This window comes from Rhizomucor pusillus (assembly GCF_041956525.1).
Source record: "Rhizomucor pusillus strain CBS 183.67 unplaced genomic scaffold VTP01scaffold_12, whole genome shotgun sequence".
NCBI classification, from domain to species: Eukaryota; Fungi; Mucoromycota; class Mucoromycetes; order Mucorales; family Lichtheimiaceae; genus Rhizomucor; species Rhizomucor pusillus.
This window is the reverse complement of record NW_027192154.1, coordinates 193,015-215,857: the sequence shown is the minus strand read 5'-3', so window position 1 is coordinate 215,857 and position 22,843 is coordinate 193,015. Positions and strand designations below refer to the sequence as shown.

The following is a 22,843-nucleotide window of genomic DNA, read 5'->3' as shown; positions in this document are numbered from 1 at the left end:
ATGAATATCAACGCCGTTTTTAGAAGGCTTGATTACGTGGATTCTGGGGAGGGAAATCGGAAGATCAAATCGCCGTCTCGTGGAAAAGGCTCTTAGTTTACCAGGCAATTGGATTCTATCAACATTCCACGTTGCATCTTATAATCATAATTTTTTATGCTTTTCGATGATTGCGTAGTAGATCACGACCAGCAAAAGTAAATAATTCGGTTGCTTTTGTCGCACAGTAGTACCGTGATCGCTCGCGTCTCCGAGAATCTGGTTCTGTAGCTCATGCCGGATTGCCGAAGGATTAGCCAGGAGATTAACCGCGCAGTTTCCATACAATTTGAACTACAGACATCTGCTCAAGTATTTCCGTTCTTCTAATTCCAAGTTGCGATGGGGGACCATCGTAACGATATATGCAAAAAAGCATGAATATGCTCAAGTGGAAGAGATAGTCTAATTCGGTCTTTATGTTATTTACTCTTCACGATCTTCACGATTAGGATAAATATATAAAATACCTTATTAGACTTGTCAGTTTTCTTGACATGATGAATACTTAACGTCACAGGTAACTGGCAACTGCAAAATACCCTCTCAAACATCTTCTAACGCCATGTTAATACATCAGATTTGCCATAATTGCCAAGGGAGGAGCTTGAAAAATGTCACTACTGCAAACGGCGTGCGTCACCATAGTTTGCAAGTATGCAAGAACTGTGGCATATTATGGAATAGAGACATGAACGCCTGCAAAAATATGTTCCACATCGCTACAACTATCTGGTCGGGCAATGGTCGCCTTCACCCGTTTGTCCGGCCTAAGCAGCAGATCACGGCTACGAATGCCGGACCCAGTATTTGCTTAGTATCGGTAAGCCGTGATCCATGTTTCCGATATCGAAACTTTACTCATCGAGAGACATTTGCGTTATTTGGAGCGCTGGGAATCGCACTGTTGCAAGTTTAAGCCCGAAATGGCAAGTGTACATGGACTCTAATTCGAGAAAAATGTTTATTTAATTTCTTTCCAAAGTCCAAATTTGATTCCAGTGCGATGAAAAATTGATGCTCCCAAACGCAAACACCAAAAAGTGTAATTGTCTGCAGGAATCATTCCTCATCGGACCAAAGCCACCAACCTTTGACTCCTTACTGTACGTTCGAATGACGAGCGACATTGACTATAGCAACAAGGTCGTCTTGGCGCCCATGGTAAGAGAAACAAAACTAGGAGAGAAAAGCTTTACTTTAAGAAGACTAACGACGCTTCCTCCTTTTCTTTTGCAAACAGGTGCGTGTGGGTGTCTTGCCTTTCCGGCTGACAGCACTTGAATACGGAGCAGGTACCTTTACTGCTAACAATGAATCTTCCAATCTAACATTTTCCTGTTAGATCTCGTCTGGACCGAGGAGCTGGTAGACAAGCGGGTCATTGGTTCAGTTCGAAAATACAATCGTAAGTAAAAGGCAGGACTGATATTTAAACGCAAGACGATAAAAGTTCATTTGTAAATGTTGTATGCCAACAGCTGTCACAAAGGCTATCGAGTACTGGAAAGGCGATAGGCTTACATTCAGCACATGCGAGGAAGAACGGGGTCGAGTAATTTTCCAGCTTGGTACAGCAGATCCTGATTTAGCGTTGCAGGCCGCTTTAACTGTGTAAGTTCACGACGATGACAAACCAACACTGACATACCAATGAAATGTGGCTCAATAGGAAGGATGATGTCGCAGGCATCGATGTTAACTGTGGATGCCCTAAAAAGTTTTCGATTCAAGGAGGAATGGGTGCAGCCTTGTTGACGAACCCTGACAGGCTGCGAAAGATATTGACCAATCTTGTGCAAAACTTGGATATACCTGTCACTTGCAAGATTAGGTAGGACAAAAGATACTCACGATCAAGGACTTTGGGAAAATAAATACGTATACATACAGATTGCTAGAGACGGAAGAGGAAACGTTGAAATTGGTCAAAATGATAGAATCTACGGGCGTGCGAGCGCTCACTGTTCATTGCCGGACAAAGGAACAAAGATCGTCGACGGCAGCAAACTGGGAGGCTTTCAAGGCTATTGCGGCGACTGTGAAGTCGATCCCAGTGATTGTAAATGGAGACGTAAACACCAGACTAGATATACCCAGAATCAAGGAGATAACAAGTATGTGACGATCTGAATTTTGATCTGGGGTGTATCTGTACTAACTCGTTCCCCGCGCATTTTATTGCAGATGCAGACTCGTTCATGATTGCCAGAGGTGCTCAGCACAACCCGTCTGCGTTCCTAAAGGAAGGGCCACTGCCGCTTGAGGAAGTGATACAGACATACATCAAAAAGGCAAGTGTGTCACACGAGATCGTCGGCAAGAAGCTAACAAATGCGTAACAACAGTGCATAGACCTTGATAACATGCATCAAAATACCAAATACGTATTGTTGACAATGTACACCGACCCTAAAGATACACGAAGCGAACGATACACCAAACTCCAACGTGCAAAGTCCATGCTGGCTATTTGGTGAGTTATCGCTTTCAGTTTTGCAGATCTTGGATCAGGGATTTTAACGTTGTATGTATCTGACTAGCGAGATTTACGGGCTTGTGGATTACTACAATGAGGTGCAGGCACTTCACGAAGCACGTCGAAAGGAAATTGAACAAGAGAAGCGACAGACAGAAGAACAAGAGCAAAAGAAAGAAGGAGATGCGGACCAACAAACAGACGATAAGATCACTGGTCAAAAGCGAGAAGCACTTGCAGATGACAGTGAATTGCAATCAAAGAAACCAAAGGTTGCATGTACATGAAATAAGCCTTAATATCTATCTCCATCCTTGCGAAAATCTAGGTACCATTGTATTTTGCATCTATATAGAAACATGATAATTTGTTCTTTGTTTAATTAATTTTTGTAAAAGCCTCCTGCTTGCATATATGTAAAATCAACAAATATTTTCAACCATAGTAAATAGATTGGTAATCAACTATTATTTAGCAAAATAACCAGTCGTCTTCGGTGGCGGCGGCAGCTAGAATGTTCCTTTCGTTTTTCCGATGGCGCTGACTAGCAGCGAATTTCGTTTCCGGCGCTTTTTTAGCGCTGTGTGTGGTTTAGGCAAAACAAACATAGCATCGACAACAAATAAATGTTGAAATTGAACGATTCCAAAGCGAGTAAATTTGACTATTTCTTTCCGTTTAAGCATGATATCCTGGTTACTCAAGGGTTGCCAAGAAAGCGAGTCTTGTTATGCAAATTGGGGGATCGACGTATGATTCCATATTAGGAAGTGGTGCCAGAAAAGATCGCCCCGATCCTCCCAAGAAACGGACATTGGTAAAGATTCATGGCAACGATGACGTTTAGTTTGTCTTTATTTTTGTTTCCGTGTCTCTCTTTTTCTCGATCAATCTCTTGTTTTCTTCCCTCCACCCTTTTACATGCGCCACTGTCTCAAACTCTCTGTCCTCTTCCTGGCGGCGTTCGCGTTTGTGACAACGACGCTGACAGCGTGGCAATGTCTGGTCGCAGTCTACAGAGCAAGCCATCGTCAGAAGCAGCAGCAAACGGCTGCTGGAACAAGGATCCAAAGGATAGAAAGTTACGATCCAAGCGAGTACCCTCCTCTTCCACCGGAGGCACCAGATTGCCCTTTTGAACCACTTGACAATGAACGTCGACGTCCTGATATCCTCGTCGATCTAAATGACACGGTGCCTGGAGCACCGGTCAATGCTGCGATTGTGTTTCTCATCGAATTTCTGGACCGGCCAATGGAGCAGAACCACAAGGAGATGATGCGGTTTAACCGGTCACTCTGGTTACTGTACGAAAATTTCATTCAGGACTACCCATACCCTATCATCATTTTCCACGAGCCTGCATTTACACCGCATTATCAGAAACGGTACAGGAAAATGTGGCCGCGTCAGCTTAACATTACCTTCGAGCAGATTGAGTTCTCTATGCCAAAAACGTTTCCAAACTTTACTGACGCTGCCGATCTGGAAGCACTTGGACTTAATCCGACCAACCGTCGCGCGTTCCCTGGATACAACCATATGATCCATTTCTTCTTCAAGGATATCTTCCAGCACCCTGCAGTGCGCGGTCTAGAATACTATTGGCGGTTGGACCACGATTCAATGGTACAGTCACGCGTGGGTGTGGACATGTTTCGATACATGCGAGACCGTGGACTGCGCTACGGATACCGCATCGTGACCACCGACGCGCTGCATGTTACCAACGGTATGCTTGCGTTTTTCGACAAGTACCGACGAGATACCAGTCACAAGGCGCTGGATGAGCAAGTGAGCTGCGCAGAAATGTCTCAGAGAAACTGTATCGGTATTCCAGACACGTTGCAAGAGCAACGATCGTATGCACCGCTCATGTATTACAACAATTTTGAGATCGTGCATATCCCGACTTGGCAATCGAGCTCCATGACCGAGTTGACAGATGCGGTCGATAGAACGGGAATGATTTACTGGAACAGGTGGGGCGATGCTCCGCTTCGATACTATTCTGTCAACATGATCCTCGATGTCAAAACTCAAGTCATGGAATGGTGTCACTTGAGATATCATCACCACAAGACGTTTATGCCCCTTTGTGATTTACAACAAACATTGTAAACATATAGCATTGTAAATAAAATAGTAGTAGTATTGTGTGCGTGTGTATGTTTTCATGTACATTTACAACCAAAATCAATCCACCACAGTGATCCTCCCCTTCCTCCGTAAATGATGCCCATACTGCCCATGGCAAGCCGACTACGTACAAAATCGTATCCGTCCGATAAATCATCCTCGCTTCGAAAATTAAGCGGTGTAGGCTCATCCATCCACGGCCGTCGCCCACGTTCGGATACGTGCGCACCTGTAGATCCATTCAACGCAAACAGCGCAATGTCCCCCCAGCGGTTGACGATAGCAACTCTTTCGTTGTAGATGGCCAAACCAACAACTTGGCTCGTCGTGTTGCCCAGTGGGCTCGTTCGTATCGACCTTACAATCCGCTGGCGTTGATTAAAGTCGGGAAGGCGTACCTCCTTCTTCTTTTTCGCGACGCCGCTTTGTTGTTGTTTGATATACTGAGCTGTTCGTGCCTGGCATGCGTATCCGTAATCGTTGTATGAAGAATACTGAAAGAGAATGTAAGGTAACCCCCTTTTTAGTTCAATTGACATTTAGTATGAACTGGAACTATAGCTCATTCATTACCTTCCGCAATCGAGCGGTGTATCTATTGCTGCTGGCGCTGGAGCTGTTGTTGTTGGTGTCCGGATGATGACGACCTAGCAACGAATTCACAGAATTCGATATTGTTGACGACAATCGCTGTGGCCGATTCTCCGGTGGTTTCTGCGACTCACGCTGTTCTTGTTCCAGAGGTTGCCACTGGAAATGATGGATACGTCGTGCTCCGAAAGGTGCCATGACTACATTCAGCGAGCCGTCGTATCCAATGCATGGCATGTTGCAGGGCACCATCTGAAAGAGCGACGGAGATTGATAACTGTCCACAATGTTGAACGCCTGTGCAAACCCGTCCACGCTGATGTAGATCACATTATCACCTGATAAGTACACGCTGTGCGGTTGGTTATCAACAGCCTTTTTGTGAACATTGGGATGGTTAGAGAAAAAATTAAAACAGATAATGCATTGTTCATTCATACGTACTCGGTTCGCCAATCGCACACCTTTCCTCCAATTCCAGACGAAAACAGCTGACGGCTTTCTGCCCGAGATAACAAAGTAATCTTGCGATAGCGCGACCGAATCAGGGACGAACCACGGGTGGCTGCCCCCTTTTAAAACTTGAATAGGCTCAGACTCGTTCACATCGTAAAACATGCATTTTCTATCTTGCGTTTCTTAGTTTTCCCACCCCTCGCACTAAACTATATCCTTTCTAGCGTCAAAAGTGATAACTTACGACCCACGCATTGCCACTGCAACAATGTTCAGCTCTGGCAATATATCCACGCACTCCACGATCTCGCTGCCAAAGTCCCAAACACGTCGTTGCTGGAATCCATGCTCGGTCGAGTATTGGAAGAGACGTACTGTGTTATCCTAATGCAGCGGAGAAAAAGCTCCAGATAAGGAACATTGGATAGCAGGGCCGTTTTTTTATCCTTTTTACCTCGTACAGTGACACAAGCCAATGGTGCAAGAGTTTCACAGAAATGATCCTGTTTCCCTTTTGATCGCAGATCAGCCTTGATCGCTGCACATTTCCTGTTCGCCAGTTGACAAGCGTACGCGCCTGGCAGTACTTAGATTGCCAGTGGACTTGGCTGTTGCTCTCGTCATCACCATCATCGTTGTGATTATCACTATGGGTATTGTTGTTGTCATTCATCTCTTGTTTGTGGGAATATAAGTCTGGGTATCGGCTGTAAAGCTGCTGGTATCGAGTCCGCCATATGAACGGGTCTTGGGCAATGTGTCGCCACAGGCGGCATGTCTGTGATAAAAGAAAGAAAAAAGGGAAAACAGACGTCAGCGTCTACCTAAAAAGAAGTGTCGTGTATTATACTTGCACATTGGACAGTAACGAGGTCATTGAAAGGCAGCATGCAGAAAATTTGCAGTGCGATTTCTCGTGGTAGCCAGCTCACAATATCACGCTGCTCTGCTATGTACACTGATACGTTTGCTGCTGCATTGTCCTCGTTTGATGAGCTTTTCTGCTGATGCTGGTGGTGGCTGATTTACAGGGCAAAATGTTTTAAGTGGGAAAAGCCTATTTTTTGTTTTTCGGTATTCTATCGAACCTTTTATTGCTAGTACGCAGTGAGAACCGCCGCAGAGGTCTGACAACTAGATCCTGCACTGATTTCCGTCGTGTCATGGAGGAGTGGAATGACAATTGGTAGAGAGAAAGAGGAGTGTGTGAAAGAAAGAGAGAGAGGGAGGGAGGGAGGGAGGGAGAGAGGCAAATCGGGGAAGCAAAAGAATGATGAGTAGCGTGATGACGAGTGTAAGTGTGAATGAGAGCATGTGATATCCTCCTCGCCTCGGCGCATCATCGCCGATACACGTAGATCCCATCCGGCTCATGAGAAGCGATCAGCTGCAGCCCGGGAATCTCGTTCAAATTAAATACAAGACTGACAATGCGCGCACCGCGGTGATAGTGATACAAGAGAAGATCGGCAAATTTGTCAGTGTGATCCGGCAGCAGAAAAACTACAATGACCGTCCACGCTGTGCTGCGTAATTCTTCGTCCGTCTGTACAACTGTCAACAAATCGCCGTGTATAAACTCAAGCCGTTTCATTCGTTCTTCATTTTCTCCTAGCACTCGAGTGGCAAGGTGCCGAGACCGCTCGACCAATTCGCCGTCTGTCTCTATGCCGACCGCTTTCCGTGCCCCGTAGACTGCTGCTGCTGCTGTGCAGAACCTTCCATCGCCTGATCCGAGATCCAAAAGTAGATCACCCTCGTCAACTTTAGCCATATCCAACGCTTCCAGAACGCGGCGCGCTGACGTTGGGCAGAAAGGTGCCAGATTCCTCTCGTCCACTTCTTCCTCCAAGTACGCAGGGAACGGTGCAGACTCGGCTTCATCGTGTGCCTTGTCGTCGGCATCTTTGTATACTCGCAAAAACGTATCGCGCAGTAGCTGCTGATCTGGCATGTTCTGACACCGGGCACGTATGCACAAGGCCCTGTTGTGTTTTCTCAACACTGGGCTGCAAAAAAATATTAAAAAGCCTTGACAACAGCGGAGAAACTGAAGGTGCTTATCTCTTTTTTCTTGCCTTCTACGGTTGAGTACCTTGGAAGGCAGCGGCATATTGTATCTGTGTGCCTGTGGAAAAGCACACAAAACAATATCCAAGTCTCTTGCATCATTCATGATCTCGAACCACATTGTATGCGTCCCTCTTGTTGCATATATACGTTATCTTATTCTCGACAAACATGCATGTTTTGAGTTTCAGCTCGATGTAATACAAAACCGGTAATTTCGGCGTTAACGCTACGTTTTTGCTTAGCATATCATTAAGTATATATATACGAACGCACAGAGGCAATAAGCCCGAGAATGAACGTTGTAGGGAACAGCGCAATCAAGCACAGCATATATAATATATGTACGTACGTTTAACCACGCATGTTGTGTGTGCTGAACTTGTCGAGTACAATTCAGCTTGAAAGTTCCCATAGATCTACATAATGCGCTCCTCCTTTTAAGCGTACGCAGTCCGTAAAATGTATGCTTATTAGTTAATATCATGCTCAAACAACAATCTCTGTAATCTATTGTGCATGTATGACTTGTTCTGGTTTAGACGGATCTATTTCATAAGTATTAAGTGATATGGTAGATTGAATGCGAACTTTATGTAATATCATGATGAAACATCCGTGCCCGTTCCATTTTGCACGGTTCTCTTCTTCTGAGTTTTGCAGGTTTATATTTATGCAAACTCCTAGTTATGAAAATAAACTTTTTACTGATATTTCTAATTATTGAATTTTCATTTAAGTCTCTATTATCCTCACACACTTGGATGCAGTCCGTGCCCAAAGTGCAAGAGATCTCTCTTTGATGCAGGATATCCGAGACGTCATCAGTTTTCGAAGGCCGCACGAAGCTCAGATAGCCTTCCGTGTTTCGTCTTTCAGCCCCCACCTTTCTCACTTTCTCTCTTGGTCTTGACTTTGATTCCCCCTTTCAAACGTACGAGTTACCTACACCAAACGTAAAACTTACGCTCAATTTAAGCTAACTATTGAACTGCACATTGTAGTCCCCAGATTCCATCTTATATAACACATAACTTGAGCAATGGCTGATTACTGGTAAGTCAAAAATCCGGCACAAAAGTTTCATCGGCGCAGGCTGTTGACAGGTACGTTTACAGTCCCGTCTACGCCCCCTTCTTTGGCTCCATGGGCTGCACCGCCGCTATCGTTTTTAGCTGTAAGCATCTTTCAAACGCGTCTCGTAAAAGGATCATACTTACTCGATTAACCCCTTAAAGGTCTCGGAGCCGCGTACGGTACCGCCAAGTCTGGCGTTGGTCTTTCCGCCATGGGCGTTTTGCGTCCCGACTTGGTCATCAAGTGTATCGTCCCCATTGTCATGGCTGGTATCTTGGGTATCTACGGTGTCGTCGTAAGGTGAGCGAATGCCTTCCTTTTTTCTCGAGATTTCAAAGGGCTAAAACAGAGAGTGTGCGCGCGTGCATTCGCGCGCATCTTTTTCCTTCCCCACCAGTGTCATGTTGTCTAGCGGTCGTAAGTTAACAAACTCGATGCTCGCTCGCTCCTTTGTATGATTGCTCACTGTATGCACATACGTGTCTAGTCGCCTTGAAGCAGACTTTGTTTAGCGGTTTCGTCCAATTCGGCGCCGGTCTCAGTGTTGGTCTTTCATGCCTTGCTGCCGGTATTGCTATTGGTATCACGGGCGACGCTGGTGTCCGTGCCACTGCACAGCAACCCAGAATGTTCGTTGGCATGGTAAGTCTCGTTTGTTTCGTAACTGGACGTTTGACTCACCGAGATATGTCTGTGCACGTAGATCTTGATTCTCATTTTCGCTGAAGTCTTGGGTCTTTACGGTCTCATTGTTGCCCTTATTCTGAACACCAAGGCATCCGGCGGTGACAGCGTTTGCGCTTAAGCGAGATGATCCTTCTTCTCCCTTTGTATATCCGATGTCCCCACTGTAGATTAGAAGCAGTGATGATGGAATGATTGAATGAAAGAAGAACAAAAAAAGCCAATTCATGGATTTACTCTCTTTTTCTTCTCATCACAATGGTATTGCTCTGCATTGTCTCCTGAATAACTTGTCTTGATCATTGTTGTTATTTGATCGTCGAGGATCTACTTTGAGGACACAATATTGGTGTGATGAACGAATATAAGGTGGTGTGCTGCATCAAGTTGAACGACCGAAAAATGCCAGCTTAAAAGATTGGCGGCGCTTATTATCGCTGTTGTTAATGCGGACGGTTTCCATTTTAGCGGCTATGCAAACAAGGTCATGTCAAGTTTGGGCCGAGGAGGAGGGGACAGAGAAAGAAAGCATTGGTAAAAAGGTCGGACCGCATTCCAGCGATGGTGCGACCACGTGTGGTACGAGGAGCGCTTGGTGGAAATTTTTAGCATTTTCGTTGTCCTCGTACATGATTATGCTCGAAACATAAAAAGCAAGTAGCGCTCATCAAGAGAAAGAAGGTTTTTGTTTTTTACGTGCGTGGGTGCCGATCTGGTTAACGACGGATCGAGACAGGGGCGCCCGTTGTCGACAAGCAATTAACGTGTTGTATATATATGGGGCGAGACCGACCTTGGCCAGAACCACGTCAAAATATGATAAATTGAGCAAAAGTGCTATTTTTGGTCTGCAAGGGGCGCTCTCTCCTTCGCCACGTCAAAATAAACCATTTAAAAGCAAATTTTATAAGCAAGAATAAAATCAACTAAAGCTAGCTTCCTTCTTTCTTTCTCTCTCTCTCTCTCTCTATTTCTCTTTTGCTCTCTCCTTGTCACTCTTTATTTGATCGATCAATTGAATCTTTCCCTCTCTCCTTCCTTCATGTCTGGCAGCCTCGAGACTTTTGCGATCGATTTTAGTCGATTATCCTTTGATTCGCCCTCCTCCTCTTCCGCGACAATGATACCGGCAGCAGCGCCAACGCCCTCGATAACTGTAACTCAAGGTTAGCATGAAATTTTTTTTGCTGCTGGGATTATGTATTCGAATGTTGTCTGACTATGCATGCAATGCACCATGCAGAAAAGAAAACGCCGCGCAGCAGGGACCGTAACAGACAATGCATGCCTAGCGACGATGAGGACAGTGACGACGACGACGATAACGTACAAGCAAGCGACAGTTCAGATGATGAACAAGATATGAACGTCCGCAAGAAGCCAATTGAGCAGCAGCAGCAGCAGCAAAAGGCCAAGCAAGCGTCCCGGCAGCACCGAAAGACGCAGCAGCCCCTGCCTAGCGATGACGAGGATGAAGAGGATGATGGTAAATAAGAAGCTTTTTCTACACGAGCATCATGTACATGTATACTGATTTTCCTATGTTTTTTTAAAATCAAGACGATAACGAAAGTGATGCCGAGACTCCTGTCACAGCAGCAGCAGCAAGCCCAATGTATCGACGGATAAGCGGTGTCGGGTCCACCAGCAACCTCGCAACCATGGGCAACAGCGGTCGCCGATCCCCTGCACCTCGTCCGGCAACACCTGTGAAACGCCACTCCGATGGAAGCAGCGGAGGAGGCAGCGGCCATCACGTCAAGGGACCTGTTGCTGATAGCAGCAGCAGCAATCCCACTAGCATCAACAACAACAACATTGCTTCTCCGGAAGGATCACATTTGTACCATATGCAACAAATGCAATTCTATCATCAAGCACAATTGGCTCAATTCCAGCAACAACAACAACAGCAACAACAGCAGCAGCACAATCCATCATTCTTGCAGCCATGGCAGCAGCAGCAGCAGCATCAACAGCTTCAGCATCAGCGAGTAAAGAGCGTATCAGGCATCGAATTGTTGCAGCAGCTGGAGCAGGAAAAGGCCGAGCTCAAACGTCAAAAGCCGAAAATGAACACATCCCACGTCAAGATCGACAAGGGTTTGTTGGCCAGCGTGCCCGAGCCTGGATCACACAGCATTAGTTTCCAACAGATGGCTATGAACAATCCTCAATATCATCATCATCGGCCGCCATACCCACGCTCTGCGTCCCCTTCAAGCGATCAGAGCAACAATAACAACAAGACGCATCACGGCCGCCACCATCTTCACCACCACCATCATGTCGACCAGCAACAACAATTACAATACATGCAGCAGCAGCAGCAAGCATACGGGTACTATGGATACATGTATCCGCAGCAGCAAACAGGCTTTGTATACCCATACATGAACGCGGCCATGAACGGTAGCGGTATGCTAGGCATGCCTTCGCATCCATCATCATCTTCACTCTCGGCCCTGGATCAACAGCAGCGCCCGGGAAGCGCTCAGGGAGACCGCCGAAAGCACGAGTAATATTTCTTCTTTTCAATCAATATTGTTGATACAGTACTCTATATATAAGATGGCTTCCTTGTTATTTTATTGTATGTCTTGTGTGTGGAATAAATGAATGAATGATTAGCCCTAAGCACGAGGGGAGGTTAATATGTACAGTGGCTCCTACGAATGTTTAGTATACATGTTGCTGTTGCAGAACAGGAAAGAAGGGGAAGGGGGGACGGTTATGCATCGGATAAAGGAACGTCGTAGGTTGCTGCTTGCACAGTTGGTTAGTACAAAAGATATTTCACACGGTCAGCGTCATATTTTTACCTCCTCGACAAAGTTCACCCAGACAATTCGAGCACGATTCAAAAGGCAAGTCGCATCCACACCCACACAGCCTTGTTCCATCTTCAGAAAATATCAATGTCGGGCGCTCCTCCCCCGGGTCTGGTGTAGGCCCATCAGACTGGTCACAGATAGCTGCAATGGAGAGTCTGCGGCGCGGGTCGAGATCGAAAGAAGCAGCGTATCCAGTGTACGGATCCTGCTTGCCGCGCATTACGCGTGATGGGTGCGCGTCGCATCCAGGGCAAGCGCAGGAATCGCCGCAACGACACGTGACAATGCGGATTTTCTGCCCTTCGTCGTTGATTTTTTCCTTTGAACAGCATTTCTTTGCGCCTGCTTCTGCACACTTGCACAGCCGGCCTTCTTGGTGCTGATGGTGATCTCCATGAGGATGCTGCTGCTGCTGCTCGGGTTGCGGTTCCAGCTGCTGGGGTTGCTCCTCCTCCTTCTCTTCCTTTGTGATAACAGGTTTGGGTGCGATCGCACGAAGTGTTGCCAGTTTGTTGCTGTGGCAAGGTTTCTTTATGCCTGTCATTTTCCTTTTGCGTCAGGACACGTCTAGTTTGTTCTATCAAATGATAAACATGAACCTGAAGATAAATGTAATTTTGGTTTGGAAGATGTATCTAAACGTGTCCCTTTAATATCCGAATACCTCGGATAGATATATCTATTGTATACAATTGATTACCTTTGGTATCATTGCAGTCGCACTTTACATGAAGTTGTCGAACAAGCCGAAGTTCCCGACATCGCTCACACTGCGTTGCTGGCCGTCCTTTCTTTTTTATCTCAATGAGCTGTCGGTCTTTGTGTCTGCACTGCGAGGCTCTGTGACCCTGGGAGAAGAAAAAGGAATCTATTAATGGCATGTTCACTCCCCAAATGCTGAGCAATTAATGAATTCTACCTTGATGCACGTTGCTGGAACGTTCACGTTGTAGAGTTTAGAGAGACTGGTAGTATATATTCTTTTATTTTACCACGGCTTACCGCACGCCACCTTCTTGCCATCAATCAACATTGCGAGCAGCAGCCATAAATAAAAACTGGGTGGTCCAGTTGCCCCGTTCGCAGCCGCCGTGCCTTGTTGCCGAGCTCCGGTCGGCCGCCGCCGCCACCAACTTTTTTTTTCTTTCCCAAAAAATTAAATCTCAGTCAGCAAGCGACGGATGATGTGGGGTGCCGTTATCGCAAAGAAAATTGAGCAGCATGGGAAAAACTCTCAGTGTGTAACTCCACGCTGACAGTCTAACTGCTATGTAATTGGTAAACAACCTGCATCTACTTAGCACTTTAAGTAAGGAAGCGGTGTCTCGATTCCTTAATCATCCTGCCCCTCTCTGTCCTTTCTCCAACCAGCAGATAGCTGTTCTGGAATCACACACAAGACTTTGCTCCGATTCAATATATGAATGATTGTTACGTACGGAACTCCATCTTTCCTCTTTTCCATCTTTCTTTTTCCCAAACCCTCCGGTGGTTGATGCTACTGGATTACCTTCCATGAGCATCAAAGATACCTCGTCTGAAAAGGCGTCCATTCCTTGCGATGGTGCCATCGCTGAAATTAACTCTGTTGGTATGTTATGTCTCTCTTCCAAACAAATCCCCCTTGTTTATATACACATGTAATTTACACACCATACTTTTTGCAGACGATTACGAACATGTTACCCAGTATGCTCACGGCGTGAAGCGTGAGGCCCAGGGATCAAGCTTCTTTGCATACTTTAACATTGTCTGCGTGGTATGCGGCATGGGTGCGTTGCAGCTACCGTTTGCGCTTAAGCAGGGTGGCTGGATTGGCTTGTTGATCCTCTTCCTCAGCTGGTTCTTTTCTACCTGTAAGTTTTTAACAACGAAAACGGCCCCTCCTCCCTCTTTTTCTTTTCTAAACTACTCGCAACGCAGACTCCAGCATTATTCTCATTCGGTGCTTGTACTATGACGGGCGAACACGATTGACAACGTACCAAGAAGTCGCCACTGCAGCCTTTGGCCAAATCGGCGGCTGGATCGCATTCTTCTTCACTGCCATTACGCTCATCGGTGTACCGGTCCTTTACGTAATGTTAGCAGGCCAGAATCTGTATGAATTGTGTTCCGGCACCTCGGCGCAGCTTACCTACCCCATCTGGACGATTATCTGCGCGGCTGCAGTTGGCATTCCGTTTATTTTTTTCAAATCTTTGAAGGAAGTCGGTTTTTCCAGTTTGGTCGGTATCCTCACCACCGCCATCACGGTGCTCATCGTGCTTGGCGTTGCTGTGCAGGATGATCGCTACCCGAACGTGCACCACGACCCTGTTATCTGGGATCAATTCCCTGTTGCGCTCAGCTCCATCGCCTTCAGCTACGGTGGCAACCCCGTGTACCCCAACGCCGAAGCAGGCATGCGTCACCCGGAACATTGGAACAGAGTCGTTTTCGCTGGCCTTACCACATGCACAGTCATCTACTTTGTATCTGCCGTGCCTGGCTACTTTATTTACGGCGACCAGTCTCTATCACCCATCTACAATAATTTGCCTGACGGCGCACCCAAAATTGTATCGATTGTTTTGATGACGATCCACGTTTTGCTCGCCATGCCGGTCCTGATGACATCCTTCGCTCTCGACGTGGAGAAACTGCTGCGCATCTCGACGTTCCATCATTCGCGCCTGCTCGAATTTGTACTACGCGCACTTTGGCGTATCACTTACATGGTCGTTGTCGTGCTGATCGCGGTCTATGTACCGTCGTTCGGTAACATCATGTCGCTTCTCGGTGCCTTCTCCAACTGCGCCTTGATCTTCATCTTCCCTGTCCTCTTTTACTACCGATTGACCGGTCTGTTCAACAAACCTTTCTACGAACTGATCTTTGGATTCCTCGCCGTCGCTTTGGGCATCGTCGGTCTCATCTTTGGCAGCAAGTCTGCCATTGAGGCATTGATAGAAGAGTTCAAATAGTAGAAGTTCTGATACTACATCTTAAACCATACTCATCTTCCTTTTCCTCCGCTTTGTCTCTTTCTCTCTCTCTGTTTCCTCTTTTTCTTTTTTGTATTCTATTCTTTATCTATATCTTTTCTTTCTTCTTTTCTTATCTTATCGATCGATGTATATTATCAGAAATGACATATACAACCCATTCACACTCCTGGGAAAATTTTCATTACTATCAGCAATAACAACAGATTGTTGCACGCTTCTTTGCCTGGAAATTCCCACGAAAATATGCAACTCTGCATCGCCTATTGGAGCACATGAAGGCAATAGTCGACATTTTAGACAAGTCGGAAAAGTTCGTATGAGCCAGATCAGGAGGGGCCCCACACTCTTCCATTGTTGGTAAAAATGGCATCACAGCGACGGATATTGTTGCTTACTGTTAAATCAAGTACGTCCTGTCACACAGCCATGGACCAGGATTGTAAACTGGCTCCCAACCAGATTTCTGCCTACATTATGTCACGGGTTCAGACAGTGTTGATATTGCAGATCATGGCTACTATAGTATCAAACAAAAATCGCAGCAATGTTTGTTTTTTCTTCTCAGGGGATCCTGAATTACCGCCACCATACGATGAAAAAATTTTTTCCAGCTTTTTTACAAATATGTAGCAGTTGGAACAGGTTCAGATTGAAACGAGCATTTCTTTACACAGCACATGATATAAGAATTGAATGTGGCTGTCACAAAATTCTTGCTCCTCTCTAAGCCTAAGGACAATGAATCATTGCATACAAAATCGCCTAATGTTGGTGTGACGTCGTTCGTTAGTAGCCAATGCTCAACGACAGGAGTCCAGAATCAGCAGCCACGATAGCATGTAAATGTAAAGTCCGTGCACAGTACAGTTGGATGTTAAGATGTTGTTGCAGGTGAATGTCAACATTGTTTCCGATGCAGATATCAGAGTAGATTCTGTCAGAATATCGTTGATACAAACCTTTCCGTATCTATGCAAATGATCTTTTTTAGCTTGCAGTCTTTGTACGTGACATACGTATATAAACAATCAATTTATTATTTGAAGCTGATGATTGTGTTCGTTCCCGGGTTTCCAAAAATTCTGCATTGGTTCCGCGCCCCCGAACGAAGATCCCTTTTGTCCGTCGTCGCTCAATGCGAAAGGACTGTGGCTAAGCAGGCCTTCTTGACTATGAGGCAAAAATTGAACCCCCTGCGCGTCTGCGTGTGTGCTGCAAAAGCATCGATTCCGCTGGTCCGCAGCAGTCTTAGCTCTGGTCAGGGTCCACCCCGTCCTGCAGCTTGACTCGTTACTGTGACGATAGAAAAACACAAACGCAGATTCGGCTTCTTGGCAACAAAAACGTATAGCTCCGTTTCTGATGATCGTCTGGGCTTTTGTTTGTTTCAGTTTCCGGCAGGTACCAATAACCGAGTAGTGTGCGAGGTCGATCCGAGGGTTAAGAAAAAAGGAAAAGAGCGCTGGTCCCCCCTCTCTTCCTCCTTGCTGTTCCACATTTATTACTATTTTTTGCACAGCAACAACATAAAAGGGTGAGCGAGCCATGCTACCACCTTTTGTCGGCCATGAAGTAAACACTACTACTCGACCGCCTTCCTCCACCAACTCCCATTTCTCGCCTACATCTCCCGTTAACAACTGCGCACCACCAGACTACTACAACACTAAGCAACGGAAAATGGGCAATTTCAACTCGCACATGCCCGACATCTCGGTCGATCTTGGCTACCCTCCACGTCGCGGCGGCGGCGGCGGCGACAAGTATTCTACTTCCTCCTACTTTTCCGTCAAGGACAAGGTGCTCGAACCGAGACGATTCTTACACCCTGGCCTGCTAAAGTACCGCCAACGTTCACGGTGGTGCAAACTGCTGCTGATAGCTGTAGGACTCTTGCTGTTCCTATTTGGATATATACCCATTTTCAACTTTAAGAGTTTGGATTACTACTCCAGCAATACGTCGCTGCGGCGTTCAGCGTCGCCGCTTGCACCTGAGCGCACGCAATTGATTCTCTATCGCATTATCGGCAACGATCTTCCGCCGCGCCACAAAGAGGGCCAGACTCTGTCCAACCTGCACTTTATACTCGAACACGAGCCAGAATTTCCAGATACTCGCAAGATCTTTCTTCTCAACCGTATATCGGACCCGCGTCTCGAGAGTGCGATCGTGCGGCTGCTCGAATCGTATCACATGGAATACATTCGCGTCCCCTTTGTCGTTGAGGAGTACCAGCAATTGGATTTTCGACTGGAGGATTTCCCGGAACCCGACTTTTTGCACTCGGACGATTACAGACGTTTCTCCAAGGTATCCAAGCTGCGTGCACTCGATTACACCTACCACGACAAGAATCTCTATGCAATGAACAATGCAAGTATTATCTGCAGCAGTGCATTTTAGCTGAATGATTGTGCGTTTATGTGCGCGCGTGTTGCTAAAAATATAAATAATCTGTATATATAGAATGGAGGCCGGAACAAGGCGATCGAGCATGGGCGATCCATACCCAACGCAAAGTGGATCATGCCATTTGACGGAAATTGTTATTTGAGCCGCAACGGATTCCACGAAATCAAGGCGCAACTCGATCGATACGGCGATGAAACCAAATACTTTGTCGTGCCCATGACACGTTTACTCAACAACTCTGTGCTGCTCAACAATCTGGATGAACGGCCAAAGACGCCTGAGGAGCCACAGATCATATTTCGATACGATGCGACTGAAGAGTATAATCTGAATATGCGCTACGGGCGGCGTAGCAAGGTAAAGTTAAAGATGGTTTGTAAAGTTTACAGTTTTGTCTGACATTTTATCCAAATTTGGTAGTTGGAGTTACTGTGGCGATTAGGAGCATTGGAAAATCGACGATTAAATCGACCAACAGTCCCCTGGGAGCCGGTGGAACGATCGTACAGCCCAGATAAGGGTAATTTCCGCACCATCGGTTGGGTTTTCAGACTGTTTTCCGGCAACCCTCAGCAGGAAGAGAGCAAAAAGGAGGCATCGTCTATCCGCGCATTCAATCGACTCTTGGCAATTCAGTCTTCGCTCGATAGCTTGGATGAATCGATTGCGCGGCAGACGTTTCGACAGGACCGGCTGTTCCTTTACAATGAGACGGAAATGGCCCAGCTGCGATACGCTTACTGGAGCAAACAAAAAGAAGCCGTGGCAGCCATGGATATTTTGCAATCACGTGCGGATACAATCATGCAAGATACGCAGCAACGATTGGCACCTCTGGCTGTCACAGACGAGTTTGATTCATTGACGGACGAGAAAAATAGTGATCCTTCAATTATCTTGAGAGACAAGGAAGATACCGCTGATTACCTGAGTGCACTCTCGCAGAACGTCACGACCTTGACATTCGCCAACTATTACCTTGGCAACGACAAGTACAGCCGCTGGGCCGCCAACTTGGTGCGCGTGTACTTTTTGAACGAGTATGCTGTGGAGGACCAAGACGAATACAGCTCAGCGCGGTTGGTACCTGACAATACACACTTGCTGGACTTTCTGTCGGACCAAGGATACTCGTTTCCCAGCCTCAGCCGTGTACCGCGAGTGGTACCCAAATATAGCAGTCGTCGTATTTTGGGCACCCCAGATTTAACTAGGACGGATATCACTGCGCTGTTGGATGCGATCAGGCTACTCAGGCGGATGCAAGCTCTGACACACAAGGAGTATGTGGAACTCCAGTCCGTGATGGCTGAAGTTCTGGAATACCTGGTGACTTCGCCGACAGGCATCCATCTCGCTCAGATGACGGATCACCGCGGAGTCCTGTACGACCTTCAAGTTACTGCGCTCGCCGCGTTCACCGACGACGTGCGGCTGTTTCTACGCGTAGCCAATCGCTGCCGTATGCGCATCGGCAAGCAGTTCCTCGGCGACGGGACACAGCCTTACCAGGATGCGTCCATCCAAGCGCGTTTTCAAAAGTCCTCGATCGACTGGAAAGTCATCCTGCAGTACGAGACTTTGCACTTGCATTACTGGACCATGCTTTCACGCGGCATCCAGAACACCGGCATTGCAAAGGATATGTGGCACTACACTGCAAAGAACAGAGGTCGCATCTCGCACGCCGTAAAAACGCATCTTGAAAAACACGCAAAGCAACTGGCATCACTGAGCCCAGACGACGCAAAGTACGTGAAAACACAGCTCGCTCCGCTGGCACACATGGCACGCTCCGCATTTGCATACAGCCAAATAGATCCTGCAAGACATGATATTCTCTTGGATACGCGGTGGGTCCTCGACAATGCTCACCACTTTGAAGGCATTGACTGGATCGACGACGATACCGTTATTTTCCTCGTTACCTGAGTTAGTCATCTATCTATATTCACGTTTCTAGATCATTATTTCCTTCATGCGCTGCATCCACCAACCAACCCCTTTTGTTCTTGTTACCTTACATGCTTTCCCGTATACACGTACACTTTCAATCATTTCCACACAACGTACACATACACACACTCGCACACACACTCATATATATACAACCAGGGATTTGTAAAACAGATGATGCTTTTTTTCGGTTAACTAAAAGGAAAATAAGATCGTGTCTTATATAATACAAAGAAACCAAAAATGGAGGATACGTTATGTGACAGTGGGTGGTGGGTATTGATCTATTATACTTCTGTTATTGCTGTTGCAGCTGCTGTTGGTGTGACTGGATCCATTCTTGGACATTGCAAGCCCAATGTATTTCATATTGCCCGAACCATCCTTTTCGTTCCTTCTTGATCCGTTTGAAACCAAACTTGTCTCTGAGAATCATGGCTGCCGTGCCCTGCAACTCGTTGGTTACTGCCAGCACCGTCTCTATATGGTGCTCGTTGGCCCAGTTAAGCGCTCGCGTGATGAGGATAGCTCCCAGGCCACATTGCTGGAACTCCAACTTGACGGCGAGACGCTGCAGCGTGGCCATTTTCTCGTCGTCGGGTGCAGCAAACACACGCGGTTCTTGATAGGACGTATCAAACAATGCTGGCACGGGCAAGTTGTATCGGTCACATAAGAATTGTCCCAGGCGTTTCCACGCAGGCGCCATCGGAATGCGTTTATCGTAGACGGTCGTTTTGTAACTTGCAAGTCCCACCATACCAACCGGTGTGTTGTTCAAGGTAACGACCCAGAAATGCGAGTTGGTGCGATCCTTTTCTGGTTTCAGTTGACGCACGAGTTCCGTCGCAGGTTTGGCATCCTTGTCAAAAGTAACGCGTTTCTTTTTCTTCTTGTTCTTTTCCTTATTATCTGAAGATGATGATGAAGGAGTTTCCTGCTCCTTTTCACCGTCGTTGTCATCTACAATGCGTTCATACTTTTCATAGTTGAGGTAATAGATTTCCGGGTCGCTCAAGTCGTTCTGGCGAACGTGTTCAATGCGGTCGACGAGTTCAAACCGATCCGTGTAGACAAAAAGCGCCGAGAAGCCAACGAGTGTCCACGCAACCGTCAAAAATATCTTTAGAGCGAGACTGCTCCAGCTCGGCACGTCCAGACCTGCCAAGAGCACCGGCACAATCGCCATCAGGTATGCATACACGCCGACAGCGATAACCCACGTTGCCGGCGCCATCAACTTTTGCTTGACACCTTCCGGAACGAGTGAAAAGTACGTGCTGTAAAACATGAAATCGACGTGATCGCGATCGGTCGGTCGGTACGTTCGCACGAGGATTTGCGGTACCTCGTCCTCCCCGTCTTGCGTTGAAGTGGATGCTGCATCGTTGGTGGGCGCCATGACTGGTAGTGCGTTTTACGTCTGTCTCTCTCTCACACACACACACAACCCACACAGGTCTTTTGAAAAGGACAAAAGGTTCAAGAGAGGCGTTGTTTGACAACCGCGCGTGTGGGTGAAAAAAGTGAGCAATTTGAAACTCTCTCTCTCCCTCCCCCCAAACCCTTCGCCCCCAACTTTGTTGGATGAGGTCTGTGCTCTCTTTTTTTTTTTTTTTTCTGCAAATGCCATTTCATTCGCGTTTTAATGTAACGGCTGGAAGCTTAGCGGTCGCAACATAGAAAGAACAGCTCACGATGCTGTTTCGCAAAAGGAGTAGAAGTCGACCTTGGAAGAGCTCACGGACAAGACAAAAAAGAGTTTTCTGATTGCTGTTTATGCTTGGACATGTTCCGTATCTTATTCAGCATTCTTTGTACTGCTGCTTAGTTTCAACACTTGAATTTAAAAGTTTACAGACGTGAAAAGAAGTTACACAGTAAAAACAAACTGAAGAGCTAGTTGAAATAAGTGCTGTTATTATTCCATGCTCCATAGCCTAAAAGACCTTAAGTCAAAGGTAGGTACATGATCACCAAAGGAACCCCTTTGAAAAGACCACTTGGCTAAGAACTGTATCCAGGATTGATGTTCGACCATATTGGAACTGCCGCCACCGTCGATGGTGTGATCTTCCTGAGCGAGCCAGCGCCAAGGTTCGTGCCTGCCTTGGCTAGCTACCACCCATCAATGCTGTGCTTTCAGTCTACGAGAATCTTTTGCATATTAACCTTACTTCCTTCATGGGCGGCCAGCAGCTTTGGGATGCTGGGTCGGTGCGGGTTGTTACCCCACCATGGATGGCGCCAAACAAGGCCGGGACGGAGTCCGCCTTTCGGAAACCTCGTGGAATGGCGGTATAAGTTCAAAGTTTCCGGGACCACTCCTTACAAACACATGATGTCCTTAGGAGAATACACTCTCTCGAGTCCCCGTCGTTGTTCGAAACGAGCTCTGCTGCTAATGTTCCAATGTCATCTATTTTCCGGGCGCGGCATACCAAAAGTGCCATATCTCGCTGTATCTGTCTTCAGCTTGGGAGTGAAGTACAGTATCTTGTAGACTTCATACGATGAAATATCTGCTCTATCATCATTTACGGGATGGATGCTGCAAAAACCCAAGTCGGGGCTGACATCCTTCTTGTGCCTATCTTCCACTTTGAATCCTGGATGCATTTTACTGAGTATATACGAGAAACAGTTGACCCCTGGAGATCCCAACAAGCCCTGTAAATCTTCGTTTAAACCAAGACAAACATCCGACGATCGTTTGTATACTTGTAACCAAGCGAGTATTTTCGTGCCGAATGATAATGCTATAGACCGATTACATATGATCCCTTTAACTATGCACAAAGTCATTGAGTTCTGGAAACATGGTTGAAACGAGTACAGACGGTGTATACTCCCAAAGAATTTTCGATACATATCGCGGTAGGATGAGTACGTGCTGAATAGATTTCGGGAATTCGTAACAACATATCAACATATTGGTTATGCGTTCTAGAGGGGACTCCGCTTAGGGAGTAAAGGTTACTGCTCGACTCCTAAGTGATCAAGGGACCACCTATGGACGGAAAGATCAGATATACATTTTCAGATCAAGCTTTTGAGTAATTTCAAATGTTAAATGATTGTATACAGAACATCGGTCGCGTCTGTGAACATAA

At 46.5% G+C, this 22,843-nt stretch overlaps 11 protein-coding genes across 11 annotated transcripts; 6 read left to right on the top strand and 5 right to left on the bottom strand.

Moving 5' to 3' along the window:
- Positions 1 to 1,155: 1,155 nt before the first annotated feature.
- Positions 1,156 to 2,805, top strand: VTP01DRAFT_2038 (uncharacterized protein; the record flags this gene model as incomplete). Its single annotated transcript, XM_069380455.1, has 9 exons — positions 1,156 to 1,203; positions 1,283 to 1,334; positions 1,385 to 1,447; positions 1,521 to 1,653; positions 1,712 to 1,873; positions 1,933 to 2,156; positions 2,227 to 2,333; positions 2,388 to 2,515; positions 2,583 to 2,805. The coding sequence occupies 9 exons, from the start codon at positions 1,156 to 1,158 to the stop codon at positions 2,803 to 2,805; spliced, it is 1,140 nt and encodes a 379-aa protein (XP_069237541.1).
- A 634-nt stretch (positions 2,806 to 3,439) lies between these two features.
- On the top strand, positions 3,440 to 4,639 carry VTP01DRAFT_2037 (uncharacterized protein; the record flags this gene model as incomplete). The annotated part of the gene is made up of 1 exon (XM_069380454.1): positions 3,440 to 4,639. The coding sequence occupies one exon, from the start codon at positions 3,440 to 3,442 to the stop codon at positions 4,637 to 4,639; it is 1,200 nt and encodes a 399-aa protein (XP_069237540.1).
- Positions 4,640 to 4,692: 53 nt separating this feature from the next.
- VTP01DRAFT_2036 (uncharacterized protein) lies at positions 4,693 to 6,869 on the bottom strand (the record flags this gene model as incomplete). Its single annotated transcript, XM_069380453.1, has 7 exons — positions 4,693 to 5,151; positions 5,231 to 5,623; positions 5,693 to 5,873; positions 5,949 to 6,088; positions 6,159 to 6,482; positions 6,559 to 6,724; positions 6,793 to 6,869. 7 exons carry the CDS (start codon positions 6,867 to 6,869, stop codon positions 4,693 to 4,695), a joined length of 1,740 nt encoding a protein of 579 aa, XP_069237539.1.
- Positions 6,870 to 7,043: 174 nt separating this feature from the next.
- VTP01DRAFT_2035 (uncharacterized protein) lies at positions 7,044 to 7,658 on the bottom strand (the record flags this gene model as incomplete). Its single annotated transcript, XM_069380452.1, has 1 exon — positions 7,044 to 7,658. One exon carries the CDS (start codon positions 7,656 to 7,658, stop codon positions 7,044 to 7,046), a length of 615 nt encoding a protein of 204 aa, XP_069237538.1.
- Positions 7,659 to 8,816: 1,158 nt separating this feature from the next.
- Positions 8,817 to 9,656, top strand: VTP01DRAFT_2034 (uncharacterized protein; the record flags this gene model as incomplete). The annotated part of the gene is made up of 6 exons (XM_069380451.1): positions 8,817 to 8,830; positions 8,893 to 8,951; positions 9,013 to 9,151; positions 9,249 to 9,268; positions 9,339 to 9,493; positions 9,555 to 9,656. The coding sequence occupies 6 exons, from the start codon at positions 8,817 to 8,819 to the stop codon at positions 9,654 to 9,656; spliced, it is 489 nt and encodes a 162-aa protein (XP_069237537.1).
- A 921-nt stretch (positions 9,657 to 10,577) lies between these two features.
- On the top strand, positions 10,578 to 12,057 carry VTP01DRAFT_2033 (uncharacterized protein; the record flags this gene model as incomplete). Its single annotated transcript, XM_069380450.1, has 3 exons — positions 10,578 to 10,701; positions 10,779 to 11,021; positions 11,096 to 12,057. 3 exons carry the CDS (start codon positions 10,578 to 10,580, stop codon positions 12,055 to 12,057), a joined length of 1,329 nt encoding a protein of 442 aa, XP_069237536.1.
- A 209-nt stretch (positions 12,058 to 12,266) lies between these two features.
- Positions 12,267 to 13,402, bottom strand: VTP01DRAFT_2032 (uncharacterized protein; the record flags this gene model as incomplete). The annotated part of the gene is made up of 6 exons (XM_069380449.1): positions 12,267 to 12,298; positions 12,358 to 12,906; positions 12,969 to 13,004; positions 13,070 to 13,217; positions 13,289 to 13,302; positions 13,372 to 13,402. 6 exons carry the CDS (start codon positions 13,400 to 13,402, stop codon positions 12,267 to 12,269), a joined length of 810 nt encoding a protein of 269 aa, XP_069237535.1.
- A 482-nt stretch (positions 13,403 to 13,884) lies between these two features.
- VTP01DRAFT_2031 (uncharacterized protein) lies at positions 13,885 to 15,335 on the top strand (the record flags this gene model as incomplete). The annotated part of the gene is made up of 3 exons (XM_069380448.1): positions 13,885 to 13,960; positions 14,037 to 14,225; positions 14,293 to 15,335. The coding sequence occupies 3 exons, from the start codon at positions 13,885 to 13,887 to the stop codon at positions 15,333 to 15,335; spliced, it is 1,308 nt and encodes a 435-aa protein (XP_069237534.1).
- Positions 15,336 to 16,904: 1,569 nt separating this feature from the next.
- Positions 16,905 to 19,706, top strand: VTP01DRAFT_2030 (uncharacterized protein; the record flags this gene model as incomplete). Its single annotated transcript, XM_069380447.1, has 3 exons — positions 16,905 to 17,735; positions 17,829 to 18,131; positions 18,195 to 19,706. The coding sequence occupies 3 exons, from the start codon at positions 16,905 to 16,907 to the stop codon at positions 19,704 to 19,706; spliced, it is 2,646 nt and encodes an 881-aa protein (XP_069237533.1).
- Positions 19,707 to 20,028: 322 nt separating this feature from the next.
- Positions 20,029 to 21,132, bottom strand: VTP01DRAFT_2029 (uncharacterized protein; the record flags this gene model as incomplete). The annotated part of the gene is made up of 1 exon (XM_069380445.1): positions 20,029 to 21,132. The coding sequence occupies one exon, from the start codon at positions 21,130 to 21,132 to the stop codon at positions 20,029 to 20,031; it is 1,104 nt and encodes a 367-aa protein (XP_069237532.1).
- A 605-nt stretch (positions 21,133 to 21,737) lies between these two features.
- VTP01DRAFT_2028 (uncharacterized protein) lies at positions 21,738 to 22,349 on the bottom strand (the record flags this gene model as incomplete). Its single annotated transcript, XM_069380444.1, has 3 exons — positions 21,738 to 21,848; positions 21,903 to 22,003; positions 22,172 to 22,349. The coding sequence occupies 3 exons, from the start codon at positions 22,347 to 22,349 to the stop codon at positions 21,738 to 21,740; spliced, it is 390 nt and encodes a 129-aa protein (XP_069237531.1).
- Between the last annotated feature and the right edge of the window lie 494 nt (positions 22,350 to 22,843).